Below are 18,382 nucleotides of genomic sequence, written 5' to 3'. Positions count from 1 at the left end.
CATATTGTATCTGATCAATAACTTCTCAATGAATGTGCAAAGGTTTCAATGGTACTATAAATATTAGCATTTTACTACATCTTAAAGTCATAACTGTTCAAAAACAATCCAAATTAAGTAGCATCAATATTACTGTGGAATGTGCTCAAACAATTAATTTTACTTGGCATAAACATTGTTTCAAATGAACTTTTTATGCTGCAATGGTTCATCAATTGGTGTGCATTTTCCTGTTTATCAATGCAATTCAGTCTCCATAGTGTAAAATATGGGAAAGCCTAAATTTTACACAAGTATTTTGGGTAAAATCTAACCAATAGGTATTTTTTTTTAAATGTATCTGTCAAAACAGACCAAGGCCCAAATGTAAAAAAACCTAAACATGTTAAGAATAGGACTGAAGTTTTTATTTTTTGTTTTTATTTTTTAGTAAGAGACGAGTAGGAGCTATTTATAAAGCTAAAAGCAAAATTAAGTTTTTAGTCTCCACTTTCCTGCTGCCATCTTGTTACTCCTAAATAGATTAGGATACACCTCTCCAGCACTCTAAAATAAATTAGGAGCTGAGTCTGTCTTAAACTTTTATTAATCATACTTAAGTCTAGGAATGAGACTAAAATTAGTCAAGACAAGACAAATTTACTCTGAGCTCCTTTATACAAATGGCACCTGAATGCATTATGAGGGTTAGATTTGTCACTTATGCATTTCCCACGGGGGCCTAGCCTGTTGATTCTTCAAGAATTACCTTTTATTTGTAATGTTGGCAGTTAAAAATTTAAGATGGACTGGCTTAGTAGTCAGGTTACTCAGAATGAGTAAACTTCAGTGGGATCAGCATGTAAATGCTTTTCTTAACCCAGGTGGATATTTCCCTAACCTACAGTGGAGGTGGAGCTCACACACACACACACACACATATATATATATATATATAAATGAGCAAATATTAAATGAGTAAATAAACATATTTACATAAATACATCTAAAAGTGAGAGCAGTGCTACTATGTGTAAGAAATGCACTTATTATCCTACTTGAATGTAAATACTTTTTGCAAAATATTTAATAATAATATTTTTATTAATTTTCAACAAAAAAAAAAAAATTGGATGTTTTTACAGAAACAATTGATGCCTTTTAAAATTCTGAGGATGGAGATCCCTCGCACGAGGATTGTATGTTGGGGTCAAAAGGTTTCAGGTTCATTTTCATCTTTACAGAAAGCAGTTTTCATTCAAATGAATTTCTATAGCATAGGCATAATAAAAAATAAACAATCATATACGATAGCTCTAAGCATGATTTAGTTTGTTATACAATATTTGTTGCACTGAATTAGTATTATATTTTACAATGTGGAGTATCAACACAGAACACACTAGCCGAATCTGAACCGCGCGTTTGTCTCTCTCTTCCTCCATCTGCGTTCCGTCATCACGCTGCGCCTGCCTTGAGTATCATTGGCGCCAAAGAGGACTGGGGAAGCACTACTGTCCCGCAATCTGTCCAAAAATAAAGAAACGATATTGACACATGCTCAAAAATGGTGAGTGGCCTTATTAATGCACCATCTATATAAAAAATGCTGCAATCAGAGACGAGCTCAATGCAGTTAATAAGGCTGTTTGGATAAAGAAAGAGCAGTTAGCTCAAACTTGCAGCCTTTAGGTGTTAACTGTTAGTTAACAGACCAGAGCTACAAAAAGAAGAAAATATTCAAAGGCTATTCATAAACTTGGCAGTCAATGTTTACGTCATTTAGTATCACGAGAGTATTTGTTTACGTCTGGGTCGAGCAACATTTAAGCATTTAAAAAGTGTGGTGAACTTAATTAACGATCCAAGTCGACTGTATCCCAACAGACAGGCCAATATGAGCTGTTGTGTTACTGTATAACAATACAGAACAGATGTTTGTGTTTTTGGTATCGACGAAGCACCCGCTTCATGTTTGTTATTGTCAATTTTGAAATGTAAATATGCAACAGAACAAACTCAGCCTGGGGTTTCTATGGTAGTTGCTCTGCGCAGCACGTTCAAGAACCTATGATATTAGTAATGAAACTTATGTAAAACTGCATAAAATGTTAATAGTATATTTTTCTAATTCACTTATGCTCATTTCAGGACATCCGGAGGTTTTTTGTGTCCACCAAACCTGCGGCGCCCAAACCTTCAAATGAAAGCACCAGCACTGATGAAGAACCGAAGAAGAAACAGAAATCAAAAACTAAGGTAGAACAACGGTCTAATGTACATTTGTCATTTATTTCCGTGACAGGTGTGTGATTGTACTATATCTATTGATATATCTATTCATATGAGATGGCACCTACAATAAGTTAATTCTCATATTCTCTTTATTAACATGAATTTGCATGCTGATGTTTAATGCATCCTGCAGTGTTATACAATCACTCTTTTTCTCTTTCTTTAGGTCAAAAGTCCCAAATCTGATGAGAAACCCACTGGAAAACGAAAGAAAAGAGTCATAATTGATTCAGGTTTGTAAAAGGCATTTATCAAGTATTGGTACAATTATGATGACCATTATGTTCTCTATGTAAAGACATGGTGGTTATTAAGGATTGAAAAATACCCTAGATCAGGGGTTTTCAAACAGGGGGCTGCAAGGATGTGCTTGATTGTCTGGAATAAAAATTACATTAAAGTAAATAAATTCAGTACTCTAATGAGTTGGGACAAATTTAATATTCTAGCTTAATAGAAACTAAATATTTTTCCAAAAAAAAAAAAAAACTCTGCTTGACAGTCTTGGAATCTGATATTACAATATTTCTCTCATCTTATCATAGACTCTGAGGAAGACAAGAAGGAGAAGAAGAGCACTAAAGAGACACCTGCCCCCACAGTGAAGAAACAACCAGTAACTTTCGTGTCTGATTCTGGTGAGGGAGTCAGCGAGCAAATTGCCTCATGTATAATATAATGCTGTGAATATGACGTGTATATCACAATTTGTAATCCTTTTTTTTTTTTTTTTTTTTTTTTCAGATTCAGATGATACATTTGTGACTCTGAAACAGCACAAACCCAAAGAAAATGGAACGGCTAAAGGCAAGGTCTCAAATTCAGGAAAAGAAAAACAAGCGAAAGTTTCCCCTAATAAATCTCCAATCAAATCCCCAAACACGATCTCAAAGGGAGGTGTGAAGAGTTCTCAGCCCACCGTATCAACAAAGGTCACACCAACCCCACCTAAACTGAAGCCCACCTCAGTAATGGCATTCTTTGGGAGCTCAAGTGTTCAGAGGTCAGAGAAGAAAATGGTGGCCAGTAGCAGCGTCAAAAGGAAGGCAGTGAGTAAAGAGAGTGAATAAAAGTGTGTGTTTGCTTGTGCGTTGAAAAATTCAAACTCATCAGTGTTCGGTCTCGTCCAGCCCACACAGGAAACTGATGAGTCGCTCAGTGATGAAGCCATTGCAAAAGAACTTCAGATGGATGAAGACACTGAGGTTGGTTTAGGACACATGACAAATGCACGATAATGTACCTATATTAATCAGAATTTGGTCATATCATAAATGTACAGTATTATGTTCTATAATCAAGGACATGAATCATGAATGAGATTTAATGAGCTGAATAAAGGCTTATATAGGATATACCTTAATCTGAAAATGCATGTTAATGTAGTCACTTTTTCATTATGTAGTTTATTATCATGGAGAAATTGTTAATTTTCTGTATGTATAAATGCGTAATGCAGAACCTGTTTGTGTGTGTATTTTTTGTGTTAGTTGGAAAAGCAAATTCATGATGATGAGGAATTTGCAAAAACATTAGCCATGCTGGATGAAGCTCCCTTACCGAAAAAGGTTAGTGAGCTGCATACATGTCTATAGTTTGTCTTAACTCTATGTCTCATTCTGATTTAAACATGCATAGTAAACATACACATGCAAGTAGTTATTCATAATTTATTCTTTCACGAAAATAATATTTTAACAGGTTTACTGCTTATTAATATTTGAAAACCTTTTGTGTCCATAATCAAATGTCCACAAAAATCACGTGGTGTGACCAATGAAGCCATGTTTTTTTTGGTTTGTTACACAATTCTTTTTGTTTGCTAGGCTCGGGTAGACTCTCTCTCCCCTTCCAAGAGCAGCTCTCAGGCAGTTGCTTCAGACACCAAACCTAAAAAGGACCCATCGCCTAAAACAAGTCCTGTGAAGACCAGCTCCAAACTGGCTCAGATGAAAAAACGACAGGATGAAGAGGACGAGCAAAGGAAAAGGGGTGAAAAGAAAATTAAGATCTCTCCTAAGAAAGAGCCCATCTCACCAGCTAGCTCAGAGCAGGCAGCTACGCCCAAAACAGGAAGTGTTTCCACGGGAATGACAAAATCAAGAAGTATTTCCACACCTAAAAGTGAACCCAGTAAAATTTCACCAACAAAACCAGAGGTATTCCATTTGCATATGCTGCTTAATTCAGGATTGTTTTATATTAGAAGATATTCGAAATGACAATGTAAGATTTGTAATTGTGTTTTTTAAGAGTCTTTTAAGTTTTTATTTTGAATTTATACAATGCTTTTCTACAAATATGGCCTGAAAACCTCTAGTGAGCAAACCTTTGTCTCTAATATTTCAGAATACAAGTCCTGAGGATCTTGAGAAAAAACGGGCAAATTCATCAGCCTACCGTAACTTTCTGAACAGAGAAGGACCACGAGCTCTGGGGTCTAAAGAGGTACCACAGGTAAATACACCTAAACCACTCATGTTGACAACTGAAGGCCTATCATCTCATTGCTATTTATGAATATATTTCAGGAATCAAATTATACTTGATCTTTAAAGGGATAGTTCACCCAAAAATGAAAATTCTGTCATCATTTACTCTCCCTCAATGTGTTCCAAACCTGTATGACTTCCTTTCTTCTGCTAAACACAAAAGAAGATATTTTAAAGAAGGTTGGTAATTAAACAGTTGCTGGTCCCCATTGACATCCATAGTATTTTTTTCCTACTATGGAAGTCAATGGGGTCCATCAGTCGTTTGGTTACCGACTTTCTTCAAAATATCTTCTTTTGTGTTCAGCAGAAGAAAGAAAGTCATACAGGTTTGGAACAACTTGAGGGAGAGTAAATGATGACAGAATTTTCATTTTTGGGTGAACTATCGCTTTAAAGGGGCTATATGTAGAATTCAGAAACTCCTGTTATTAGTGACACCAGTGGCCATTAAGTGAACTGCAGCCAGCAACTATTGCCTGTACTTGCGCTCGTGCACACACTCCGTAATGTACAAGAGACTGAACGCAATTCAAGGCCCTGATATACTCACGGCGAAGTTCTTTTTCATTCTTCGCTTAGAAGCAATAGTTGCTCCTGATAAATATTTAGTACACTTTTTAATATATTCTAATCACTGAAAATGCAGAAAATCATGTCTATTCTCAGAACAAATATTAAACAAACATACCAGAACTATATAAAGGCTATTTATATGACCATGTTTAAACTAAAGGATTTTATATAGGATTTTGTATATTTCATACTTTCATTAATTTGATATGCTACTCCAAAAAAAGTAGCGCAGTGGAATGGAAAAACGCATTCTGTTTGAACGGCCTCTTACATTGTTCATGTCACTGTTACTATGAAACAGCAAAGTTTTTTTTATTTTAATTTGTTGCTGTGCATTTGTTGACGTTAGCGGCCTCCATCTTTAAGCTCACATTAGCTAGTACTGCACGCTTTCTCACTGTAGAGAACTGAAGAGAGTCTCTCGGGAGAGCACGTAAACGTCACAATCCTTTTGATTTTCCCGGAAAACGTCCTGAGTTCTCCACACAAAAATCAGTCTACAAGCTTTATACATTGGCAATAAAAAGCGATTAATACATGAAAATTCTTACAATATAGCCCCTTTAAGCTGCTTAAACATTATGTACCTGTTTTAGGGAGCAGAGAACTGCCTGGAGGGTTGTGTGTTTGTGTTGACTGGTGTGTTGGAGTCTATGGAGAGGGATGATGCCAAGTCATTAATAGAGCGATATGGCGGCAAAGTCACAGGAAACGTCAGCCGTAAAACCAATTACCTTGTTCTGGGACGAGACAGTGGAGCTTCAAAGACTGAGAAGGTCCTAATTTTTATTATTTCTCTTTATTCGAACTTGAGTGTTCTTCTGTATATATATTTTTTCATATATATTTATAAATGACCCTTTTAATTAAATTTTTAGTTGTTGTAACATTATGTGCTAATGTAACTTCAATGTCTATCCTTTAGGCGGAGAGTTTTGGCACTAAGATCATTAATGAAGATGAATTGTTGGAACTCATAAGAACCAAACCAGGCAAGAAGTCTAAATACGAGATTGCGGCAGAGGCAGAGGTAAAGTAGCTCCCATCAACCCTCCTGTTCTTTCACTTGCACTCACTGTCCACTGGAGCCTCACAATATTTAGCCTTAATATTGCCGTATATGGTATACGGTATTGGTGTTTATTCAAAGTCGTACTGTGAAGGGTGACATTTTATATGAATATGTGTCGTATTGCTACTACTGAGACATCCAGACACAAAAAACAAAGACTCTATTGCTAATGGAAATGCTTGCTTTTAGGGGTGTTTTTACACATGTGTTCACTCTTTACAAGAACCAACTAACACTTCGAGTTACAATACAAATATTTAAGTCTTTAAATTCTTCCCTTGTTGTGTTCAAAGCCTTGTGCTTTTCACATCAAATCCTCAACCTTTTATTTTGGCAGAACATTGGTATACCATTATTTTGAACACCCAAATGTTTACAGTTTTAACCAAAGCCCTAAATAGATGGTTCATACCCACAATGTCTTCAATGTAAAAAGTAATTTTTCAGCTTTTGAATATTATTTTTGATTTCTATGCACTGCCTAACGAAATCACCCCAATCAATTATTATTTCCATATATAGCTATTCAATTGATCTGGTCTAAGTGTTGTCGTATTTTTTCATATCGCAATATACATTGCAGAAAAACCAAATAACGCATACAAAATATGTCCGTTTTTTTCCCATATTGTGATGAGCTGTCTGTCTATCTTCAATATTCTAGAATAAATCCTCTAAAACAAGGACTCCAAACTCTAGAGGCAAGCCCACTCCTCCAGCCAAGAAGGCCACACCACAAGGGCCCAGTCCCAACAAGAGAAGCCCTTCAGAGCGGAGGTCTAAGCCTGGCTCTGCCTCTAAATCTGGAACACGTGAGGCGTCTCGATCAGAGGTCAAAAAGAGTTTGAGCTATGATCAAACCAAGACAGCATCCCCTGTATCCCACTCTACCCCACCGAATGATGGCAGCAGCCTGTTGTGGGTAGATAAGTACCGCCCCCGCAGTCTGAAGAACCTGATTGGACAGCAAGGGGATCAGAGTTGTGCCAACAAGCTTCTGCGTTGGTTACAGAACTGGCATACACATCACAGTGGCAATACAAAAGCACCACGTCAGTATTTAAAGTTTGTTCTTCTTACTGTGTTCACATGACAGTTGATATTTGGGTAGCTGACATATAACCTATGATCATCAACATCAAGATTTTACATTAAAAATATGGATTAGGAAATGTGTATATTATTTTTATATTTAATAGTTTTTCAAATTGACTAGTTAATTTGAAATGGTCCCGTAGTATGACAAATGCATTTTTTCTAATGCTAATTTTCCATATAGTCTCTCAATTAATATAAGATAAGGTTTAAGATAAGAATTGTAAATGTTGTTGTAGATGGAGTTTAGCATGTCATGCTGCATCTGCTCAATTTCATGTCAACTACCCGTGTCGGAATGGCATACTACCAGTATGCAAGTTCTGTATGCTTATAATACATCAATTCTACTTTTACCATTATATAACCAGAGTACAGTTTCCTAATGCAGTGCACTTGACTTGACCATGAGCATATGCACCAGATTTTACACTCAGAGTCACAGCATAATGTTTATTTTAATGGTGCATGCCGTTCCAACCATACAGAATGTGTTTATTAAAATGCACCGTTTGTTGTCATTGTCACAAATGTCATTGTTCTTGCGTCTCTCTCTCTTTCTCTCTCTGTGTGAAACAGCCAAATTTGGTAAGTTTGGGAGTAAAGATGATGGTTCTGGATTTAAGGCTGCATTGTTATCTGGTCCTCCTGGTGTTGGGAAGACCACTACTGCTGCTCTCGTCTGTGAGGTCAGTTCAGTCTCACTCATAAATACATATAGCATAACATTTAGTTTGTCTGTGTAATCGTTTAGCGAAAAGTGTTTAGCATTGGGTCAAGAATTAAGTCATTAGTGAATGATTATAAATGCTGTCTGTTTTACAGTTTCGTTGCATTGGGTAAAGCATTAATAGAGTTCCATATGTGCTTGTAGGAGTTGGGTTACAGCTACGTGGAGATGAATGCGAGCTGCACCCGCAGTAAGAACAGCTTAAAGGAAGTGATCGCAGAATCACTCAACAACACCAGCATTAAGAACTTCTATACCGGTAATTAGCTTAATTAATAGCTAATTCAGCAGGTAGCATCTGTAAAATGGCTTGGAGTTAAACTTGGTGATTATAATATAAACACAGTATGTTTTTGTGTTTAATGGTGTCAGGTGCATCTCAGACAGTGAGCAGTAAACATGTCCTCATAATGGACGAGGTGGACGGGATGGCAGGAAATGAAGACAGAGGAGGAATACAGGTAGACATATACACTCACATTCAATTGCATTATCTCTCTTTACCAGAGGTGGTGCTCAAGGAGCAGAAATGGTCATGATGGTGTTCAAATACTTATGGGTTCAGTGGCTGTGTGGAATGGAGCACTAGCTCAGTATATATTATATTCTGCCTATAAGTTTTAAAAATAGAATGTGAAACGGATGGCTTTGTCCACAATAAATATTTCAAACTGTATAATTCTACTTCTCATTGCCCTGGGATCATAGATGCAAATAAAAATGGTGATTTGGGGAAATAAAAGGTCAAGTCATTGCAATGTGGAATACAGTAATCCATTCAGTAAGCTCTGTTAAATACTGCTCATTTTGAGCAAATGTAGTTGGTCATCTGGGTATTCTGTGCATACAGAAAATGTACATACTTTGCACAGTGTATATATTACATAGTGCACAGTCTTGGTAAGAGTAGTATGCTATTCTGAACAGTGAACACCAGTGTATTCAGAGAGTTATTGTGGTTCTTGACACTTGTGCTTTGCCCTTTGACCCACACAGGAGATGATTGGTCTGATAAAGCAGTCAAAGATTCCCATCATCTGCATGTGTAATGACCGCAACCATCAGAAGATCCGCTCTCTGGCCAACTACTGCTACGACCTGCGGTTTCAGAGACCCCGTGTTGAGCAGATCAAGGTACTCACTGGCATTTGAAATGATTGACAGATTCAATCAACTGTTGATCGGTGTCACATTTGCTTATTTAATTAGTGAACTAGAAATATTGCAAAAACTTAAGTATTTCTCATTGATTTTGCATCAGATCCTTTAGAAACATTTACAATATTTATATTAAAATAAATCCCAGATTTTCACTGGTTTTAAACCCTACTTTATGTCATTGCTGAAAAATGTATCACAACTGTTTGTTATACTTGTTACATGTACCTACTATAGTAATAATTACCGTAAAATATGCATAATTACAAGCAGTTAACCTTACAGTAAGTACATGTTTTTAGTTTATTACTCAGTACTTTGTGTAATTACATTTTACCAAGGACACTTTAACATAAAATTGTAACCCAAAAATCGTATTTTAGTAAATATTACACTTATTATGTAAAGTATATTTAAAAAATGTTTAAGCTGCCTTTTTGCCCAATCAGGGGGCTATGATGTCTATAGCTTTCAAAGAGGGTTTGAAGATCCCACCCCCAGCACTGAATGAAGTAATCCTGGCGTCCAATCAGGATATTCGACAGGTATGATGTTAACAAACAAATCTGTTGCCTTTCATCACTGGTTCAGTGTCTACTATAGAAGCCTGTATTTTACACTGCAACATTTGCTATTATATTTCTACATCTAGATCCTGCACAATCTGTGCATGTGGTCGGCTAAAGACAAAGTCATGACCTATGACCAGGCCAAAGCTGATGCTATCAACGCTAAGAAAGACATGAAAATGGTACATGCGCACACTGTTAAATACATTATGCACACTTTATGAGCATGGGCTCATTGATAACATGAGTAGACTATATAGAAAGACAATATCTGTGTGTTGTTATGCAGGGTCCATTTGATGTGTGCCGGAAGGTGTTTGCTTCAGGAGATGAAACCGCCCACATGTCTTTGATTGACAAATCAGACCTTTTCTTTCATGACTACTCTTTAGCACCACTATTTGTCCAAGAAAACTATCTGCATGTCCGACCAGCTGCCGCAGGGTGAGTTTTAGACATATACACAATAGATAATCACTATATTTTCCCAAATTATGAAGATATTCAATATCCATCTCAATACATTTGCTTTTTAATTTGATCCCCATGAAAAATACATAATGTGAATAGAACAGACAAAATGTTTGATGCGGAACAAAACAAAATAAGACCGTTTTTTGAAGAACAAAGAAACAAATTACACATTATGTAGAACAAATGCAGATCTATTAGTTTGTATTAACACTTAATGCACACAAAAAAAGAAAAGAAAAATAAGCTAAACTTTTAACATTACTGCAGTATTCACAAATTTGATCTTGTCAGCAAAATTATTGCAATAATATATCTTAAATTCTATGTATCGGCCAGCCTTAACTCACACCAACAGTTACAGCTTGTACACTTTGAAAACATTTTTGTTTCACAAGATTTTAAAAAGTCTATTCTAACTGCAGATGAAAGCATGATTGTATAATTGTGATATTTGATGTTTATCAGGGGAAATCTGAAGAATCATTTGGTGTTGTTGAGTAAAACAGCGGACAGCATTTGCGATGGAGATTTAGTGGACAAACAGATCCGTTCCAAACAGACCTGGTCTCTGCTTCCTACACAGGTAACATACTTCATGCCATTGTCTTCTCATCAGTGTTGACCTACAAATCCTCAGTCGACATCTTTGAATGCTGTGGCAGCACCAAAATAATCAGGCCCTGAAGTGGCCATTTTCAAAATAAAAAATTTTGAGGCAGACAAGATGAATAAAGTCATATTACAGCACTGATTTTTAACATATTACAAACTTGTTTACGTAGTAGTTTTGCATAGATCAGTGAAAACAAACTAAGGTTTTTCATATATCGGTGTGTATTTATTTCCAGGCAATATATGCAAGCGTGTTGCCAGGGGAACTGATGCGTGGCTATATGAGTCAGTTTCCAACCTTTCCCAGCTGGTTGGGCAAGTTCTCATCAGCTGGCAAACACAGCCGCATCATACAGGAGCTGGCTTCACACATGAGCCTAAAGTGAGAAAACACCTTTCTCTCCCTCTCCTTTCCTCCATGTCTGAAGTATGAAGTCTATAAACCTAATTTTCGCTTTCTTAAAAGCTTGCCTATTTCTTATCCTTCAGGACGTTAAGTAGTAAGGAAGCAATAAATCTGGATTACCTGCCATATTTGCGCTCCGCAATATTAGAGCCTCTTCAGTCCCAAGGTTCAGAAGGAGCCAATCAGAGCGTGAAGCTCATGGATGATTATGACATCATTAAAGAGGATGTTGATAACATGATGGAGATCAGCACATGGGGCGGACAGCCGGATCCTTATTCTAAGCTAGACTCCAAGGTGTGTGTGTGTGTGTGTGTGTGTGTGTGATTTTCTTAGCATATTGTAGAGTTATCCTCTAGGACAAGAAACTGGTGGTCCAGTTGACAGTTCATTGCTTTGACAGATGCCTGCTCCATCTGAGTTAATTGTGTTTTAACAGGATAACATCTGGAGGTGCTGTATGCCACACTTTATCCCCATCAGCTCTGTTTTTTTCCATTTCTGCAGGTGAAAGCTGCATTTACAAGAGCCTACAATAAGGAATCCCATCTTACGCCGTACTCCTTACAAGTGGTTAAGAAAAGCCGTAAAGGTGCTGTTGACCCTGAGCTTGTAGGAGAGCTTGACAATGAATCTCAGGCCCAGGAAGAGGAAGAAGACGATGGGCTTACCAGAGATGCAATGATCAAGGTAGATATCATAGTTCACCTAAAAATGTAACCAACTCGGCCTGATGTTGTTTCACTTTTGTTCATCTTCGAAACTCATGAAGTTATTTTTAATGAAGTTTAGATTTCTGTCCTTCCATTTAAAGTCAACTCAACCAAAACTTTGAAGCTTCAGAAAATTTAATCCATCCATAAGTGGATAAATCCTGAAGAGACATGATCGCTTTATATAATGATCAGGTTGAATTTAGGCTTTCAGCGCTTACGTCATCATATTGTTCCAAACCTGTATGACTTCCCTTGTTTCTTGGAACATAAAAGGTGAATTTTTGAAGAATCTCCACTCTTTTTCATACAATTACAAAGAGACTGAAGCTTTAAAAGAGGTCACAAAAGCACCATAAAAGTTGCTTTCTATTGCAAATCTTCTTAAACCACTGTGACTGGTTCATTGAGTCAGTGAGTTGAGAAACGGATCTGTTATGGCTTCAGAGGAGTCATGATAATTTAAAGAGAAAGCTTGGAACAACATGAGGGTGAGCTTGAGGGATAAATAATGACCTTTTTTCCTTTTGGGGTGAACTATCCTTTCAAACAAGTATAGTTTGTCAAGTGGTAAAGTTTGTCAGAGAATCTGAGCCCACAGAATTCAAACACCCATCATTTTGAGACTACATGTAACTTATGAAATATTTTGACTAATTTTATTGCGTACAGCACAACTGAGAGTACTACACTCTTATTAGTAATAATAGCATATTTTACTATGTTCAGAATTCCACTCTTTTTCCCCAAAATCAGCACAGAAAATGCAGAAGTAGCCTTCATATTCCATCAGCGCCTAAATATAGGCAAAATTCCATTATAAATCACTCAAAATGCCACTTCTTTATTCACCAGGTTTTTTTTTCTTCACTCTTTCAGCAGAAGAAAGCCAAACCAGCAAAAGATGTCAAGCAAGAGAAACCAGGGGCTTCTGGGAAGGGGAAAGGCAGGGGTAAAGGAAAGGCCAAGAAGTGAGATAAACATAGGAGGGTTTGAGACATAAACCCTTACTCTCTCTGTTTTCATAAAGATGTGAGTGGCTGAATGACATCAGCTCTATAAACAGAACTTCTTTTTGTCCGTGAGTCATACTTGTGCACTTCCTGAAAGCCATCACTCAGCTTAAGCTGCTTTCAGCAGAGGGACCAGGCGCTGGGGGTGGACCACACATTTTCACAGAAGTCATTATATGGTTCACAATTCATCAAGCATATTAGACTTGACACATGCATCATACTGTTAACACGACGTTAAAGCTATATTCATCTTAAAGGTAAATAGTATTAAGGGCACTTAATGTCATCTCACTCATGTAACACCCATGACAAAATACATGAGCATTTTAATATATTACCTTCTGTTGTTCACAATTATACACCCTCTTCCACTAAAGATGTGGACACCCACTGTACTTTGCTGCATGTCAGCTTAGTGATCACAATGTAAATATGTCATATTTGCTTTTTTCCTTTGTTACTTTGAATACTTGCAGATATATAAATAATACCTTTCTTAGTGGTTTCTATGGCAGCACTTTTGGATCTAGACTTATATAGTGTTATAGAGATTATTCTGTAAATGACTTAATGTGTGCTATTTCAAAAATTAAAACAAGAATTATGTTGTAGAGATGTATTGTGTTTGCTTGTCATAATTATCTCCATGGTTCATTCTTCTTGATGATGCAGATCACAAGTATTGATCATATGGTTGTGGCTCAGTGGTAAAAACAGCTAAATAGCTGATAATACAGTACAGAATCTGGGTAAACAACTCAGTACATAGGTCCAGGTATTTTATTTAACAGCAGTTAAAATTGCAGAATATTTTCAGTACTTAATTTGTAGTCTAACATGAAGGCTTTAATAGACGATTATTTACAGCAATAAAATTATGTATTTTGTATACAGGTAATTTACAGTAGAAAAAGACGTTGATTGTCATTCTAACGGACACAGTGAAGTGCTGATTTACATGTGATCAGAAAATACTTTTATGATATCAGTCTTGCTTTAAATAGTTTCATAAAAAAATTTTTTGCATGATTTATGATAACCTAAATGTGTAACTGAACCACACTTACAAATAATTATCCTTAATGTGAGCTCTCAAGAGTTAATTATGCCATAAGCTATGCCAGTTATATTCATATAACTTGTACTGAAGACTGAAAAATAATGTACAATGGTACAAATCTTATGTAGTGAAGCACTACAGTAAAAAAGACAGCTGATATGTAGTATGTGTCAAAGACTCATCGTTTAGCACAGTGGTTCTCAACCTCTTTGATGAGGATAAATTATCCACAATTTAAAGTTTATTGTTTCTTGAGATTAAAGTTTAAAGCAATTTAAAGTTTCTTGTTTCTTCCTCAAAAAAACATTTATTGAGGGAAAATGCATTTTTCCCAGTTTACATTTTGATTGTCTGCTTTTTAAATCAAGTAAGATTAAAAGGGGTCATGAATTGAGAAATCCAATTTTCCTAGAGCTTTTCCTAGAGCTTCCTTGTTAGTCCAAAAACAGCTTTTATTGGAAACCAGTCTCAGAAAATGACTCGTGGAAAGTGCCTATTTATGACGTCATAGGTGAAAATAACTTTACCTTCCAAACGATCCTAATGCTAATGTATTCGGTACATTTCACTGTGGAATCTTTGGTAAATCAGTCGCAATTTCGGTGCAGGCTTTGCTTTTACTATATGGACTCGACAGTAATGCGACACATGCAAGTAACTGTGTTAATTCTAATGCCTGATCTGTGACCACCAGTGATTTCTGATATGTAATGATTCATGTACAGTAAGATGTTCTTTGTCTATGTGTCAGTAAATCAAACCAGTGATTAAAAGGTCAACTTCCCATTGTTTCTCTTAGTAGGATGTAAATATTCTGTTATTTAAACTGTGATTAAATTATATATAGAAAGCGATCAAAGAACGCTCCCTTTACAATCGCTGGAGCTGTCAATCAAACAGTGCGAGTTTATCAGTGACTGAGTTCTGGACTCTCGCCAAATCTCTTATTTACATCGTGACTGCACTTTTACTTATGATGAAAGCATTCGCGAGAGTGCAGAATAAGTTGTAATGATTCATGTTCTGCATTCATAATAATAATAATAATTTATTGGCATTGCTATGATACAACGAGATTACATTAGAGCATCAATCGACTTTCATGAAGTGCAAGAGATCAACAATAGCACATTTTATAAACAGGGCAAAGCGACATATACTAGGGTATACGAAGCGAAGAATCACTAGTTTATTCATGCATTCAACATGTCTGTGATCGGCTACAATGCTCATCCACTGCAACATTTTACAATATAAATATAATGATATAAATCAACACTTTTCACGATTAGTTAACCTTGAGAGCTGTAATAGTAAAAATGTGCTACAAGTTCTCGAGAGAGTTCCACATGTGATGCTTAGCTATTTCACATTCAAAGATGTTAGCCAATCACAGCAGTGGGCGTTTACACTGACGTCTCACAGCAGACTTTCAGACAGAGCGTTCAAATCAGAGGGCTAAAATCAGGCTAGGAAATTATGACCATTTTTTATGTAAAAATCATACTAACATTATAAGTGCACCCCAGAAAACATAAAACAATGCAGTTCATGACCCCTTTAATATATGAATAATATGTCATCCTGCGGCCCCCTGGTTGAGAACCACTGGTTTAGCACTAATCTCTATTGGCTTCTCCCACTTTACACACTATGTAGATTCACATTTTATCTGAAATACTTTTTTTTTTTTTTTTTTTTTTTTATTAGAAAAGACTATATTTTGGGAGATGTTTTCTGAGAAATACAGCTTGTAGAATCTGTCTCCCTCTGTGTTTAACAATCAATCATGCATCTGCTCCTTGAGGTCTAACAATCATCACGGCAAAGGAAAGTGACATTGTGAGACATTATCAGCACGTTGGTAGTCTTTTTGGAAGTACTTGTAGAGTAACCGTCCCGCTGGTTTGTCTAAGGAGCTCGACAGCCTGAGAGTGAGTGACACCCTCCAGACTCTGTCCGTTGACTGTCAGCAGCTGATCACCGCGACGCAGACGCCCGTCCTCCACCGCGGCTCCCTGTGGAAACAGCACTGTCACATACACTTCACGCTCAAATACACAAATAACATTCCTTTCTCAGTCAGACTGTGTGTCGTGCACATGCTGCAATTCATGCAAACTGGACGTGTGTTTGGACATGTATTGATCTCTGTGGCTCACTGCAGTCAATAGATTTACTCAACTCACAATTTCTAGCTCTTTCTTGTGTACCTTGGGAAATATGTTCTTGACATAGATGGGCAAGTCACCATGGGAACTGCCAAATCCTCCTACAATGCTGAAGCCGAGCCCAGCAGAGCCACGTTCAAGAGTGATAGTCTGGAACTGAGGAGAACTTAAACGCACACAAAAGACAAATAGAATTAAACCCATTTTTTTTTTTTTTTTCAGAGACACCCTACTGGAAAACAGGGCAAAGATTAATCTTTTAGTGCAGTTGGAAAAGTGAAAAGCAAGCATTACACTTCTATTGAACAGGGTTGTCTGAATAGTCTGGGTGCCCTGGAGGGGGAAGTCCTTTATCTATGAGTAGAATTCTGCTGACTCTAGAGTCTCACGGCTTTAAAGACCTGCACTCGCAAACTTGCTCCGAAATATCCACAAGCAGACATTTCAGTAAAAAGGGCAATTTTAATATATTTCATGGACTCATTGAAGGCAGTGTTGGGATGAAACCAGTAATAAATCTTAAATCCTAGCATAAATCCGAGCCATCGTCAGCATAATGTGAGCATAGTTGACTAAAGGTTCTGTATGATATAAAATACTCATTTGTTCTAGTGACCCACACATTAAAAAATTGTCCTGGGCCGCATTCATTTTAGTGATGAAACTTTTCAGATAAAAAGTGTAATATTGAATGAAAATTAAAGCAAACTGAGATACTGAGCTGGCAGTTAAATAAAATGACTTTCTAAATCTTATTGGAGTTCTTTACATATGACTAATGGGTGAATAAATATAATTTGGGATATAGTTTGTTTTTAACTTCTACAATTTAATGTATAGATCAGAGGGAACCAAGTGGAATATGATATAAATTTGATTGTACCCAAAAGGAAGAAGGCTCACAGAAAATACAGTAATATACAGTAAAAAAAAACCTAACACTGCTGCGAAGGTGTTTCTAATACAACAGCTGAGGGAGTGACGGTGTATTTAACATCTTTATGGAAATATAAAAATTATATTTGCTCTTCGCTCCTGTTCACCGCTTTAGAACTATGACGACTTCCACTTCTGAGAACCTTGGAAATTGGGTCCGTTATCTTAATTATTTATGAGACTATTGCCTATAAAATAGGACTCCACTTCAGAATAGTTTGACAGTTACTTTATTGGAAACTATACATATTTATTTGGAGTACCTCTGGTGGTTGAGGGTAGTGTACTTTTCTGCGAGTCCAGGTGAGGAGTGAATTAAAGATGAGTGATCTTTACTGAAGCTAGCTCCATCTGCACAGCCACTTGGCATCACCTTTAATCAAACACACAGAGTGTGACATTCATGGAAAGACGAGCTCTGCGTACAACGATTGAACATTTGATTATGTTTTGTATCTGAAATGATTTGATATGTGTCTGATGATACACACCTGCAGTGTGACGGCTCCGCTGCTATTTCTCAGGAGGGAACTTGCCTCAGTGACTGAGAGACTTGCTGTTGATGTACCGTTAATGCTGATGACTCTGGCACCCAACTGAAAATTGAATTCAGTTATTTGTGAATAGTGGGTTGTTGCCACTTTCCATGAATAGGGTATTCAGTTTGGCGTTTTTTTTTTGTAATATAAAATAAAGCTGGTATGAAAAGTAGCTCGTTTGTCAAATGTTCACACTGCCATTCAGAAGTTTGGGTCTCTAATGCTCACACAGGCTACTTTTATTTGATCAAACGTACAGTAAAATAGTAATATTGTGAAATATTATTACAATTTAAAATAACTCTGTTTTAATGTATTTAAAAATGCAATTTTTCAAGATTCTTTGACGAACAGAAAGTTCAAAAGAACAGCATTAGTTTAAAAAGAAATGTTTTGTAACATTATGAATGTCTTTACTGTCACTTTTAATCAATTTTATGCATGCATGCTGGATAAAAATAATTTCATTCTACTTACTGACCCCAAAGT

The 18,382-nt window shown here is 36.6% G+C and overlaps 2 protein-coding genes across 4 annotated transcripts in view; one reads left to right on the top strand and one right to left on the bottom strand.

The window, feature by feature from the left end:
• Window positions 1-1,167: 1,167 nt before the first annotated feature.
• Window positions 1,168-13,802, top strand: rfc1 (replication factor C (activator 1) 1). Of its 3 annotated transcripts, none has more exons than XM_081361365.1 (24): window positions 1,168-1,549; window positions 2,131-2,238; window positions 2,441-2,507; window positions 2,820-2,912; window positions 3,019-3,323; window positions 3,405-3,479; window positions 3,765-3,842; window positions 4,101-4,433; window positions 4,624-4,731; window positions 5,939-6,118; window positions 6,268-6,372; window positions 7,079-7,466; window positions 8,089-8,198; window positions 8,384-8,498; window positions 8,612-8,700; window positions 9,236-9,373; window positions 9,847-9,942; window positions 10,050-10,148; window positions 10,256-10,410; window positions 10,906-11,023; window positions 11,289-11,434; window positions 11,542-11,755; window positions 11,966-12,148; window positions 13,054-13,802. In XM_081361365.1, the coding sequence occupies exons 1-24, from the start codon at window positions 1,547-1,549 to the stop codon at window positions 13,144-13,146; spliced, it is 3,399 nt and encodes a 1,132-aa protein (XP_081217491.1). In that variant the 5' UTR covers window positions 1,168-1,546; the 3' UTR covers window positions 13,147-13,802. The 3 variants fall into 3 exon arrangements, with proteins under 3 accessions (XP_081217491.1, XP_081217490.1, XP_081217489.1); XM_081361364.1 differs by having other exon boundaries at window positions 13,051-13,802; XM_081361363.1 differs by having other exon boundaries at window positions 13,027-13,802.
• Window positions 13,803-16,100: 2,298 nt separating this feature from the next.
• The window catches only part of LOC308687851 (multiple PDZ domain protein), a gene marked incomplete at both ends in the record, with an annotated part of 76,377 nt that continues 74,095 nt past the window's right edge, over window positions 16,101-18,382 (bottom strand). The window contains 4 exon segments of the mRNA XM_081360679.1: window positions 16,101-16,265; window positions 16,461-16,584; window positions 17,618-17,727; window positions 17,846-17,950. Of these exon segments, the coding sequence (XP_081216805.1) occupies window positions 16,101-16,265; window positions 16,461-16,584; window positions 17,618-17,727; window positions 17,846-17,950 (504 nt within the window).

The sequence above is a fragment of the Scardinius erythrophthalmus genome (assembly GCF_964197995.2).
Source record: "Scardinius erythrophthalmus genome assembly, chromosome: 3".
In the NCBI taxonomy this organism is placed as follows: Eukaryota; Metazoa; Chordata; class Actinopteri; order Cypriniformes; family Leuciscidae; genus Scardinius; species Scardinius erythrophthalmus.
The sequence above is the reverse complement of the archived record's forward strand: the minus strand, read 5'-3'. Positions and strand labels throughout refer to the sequence as shown.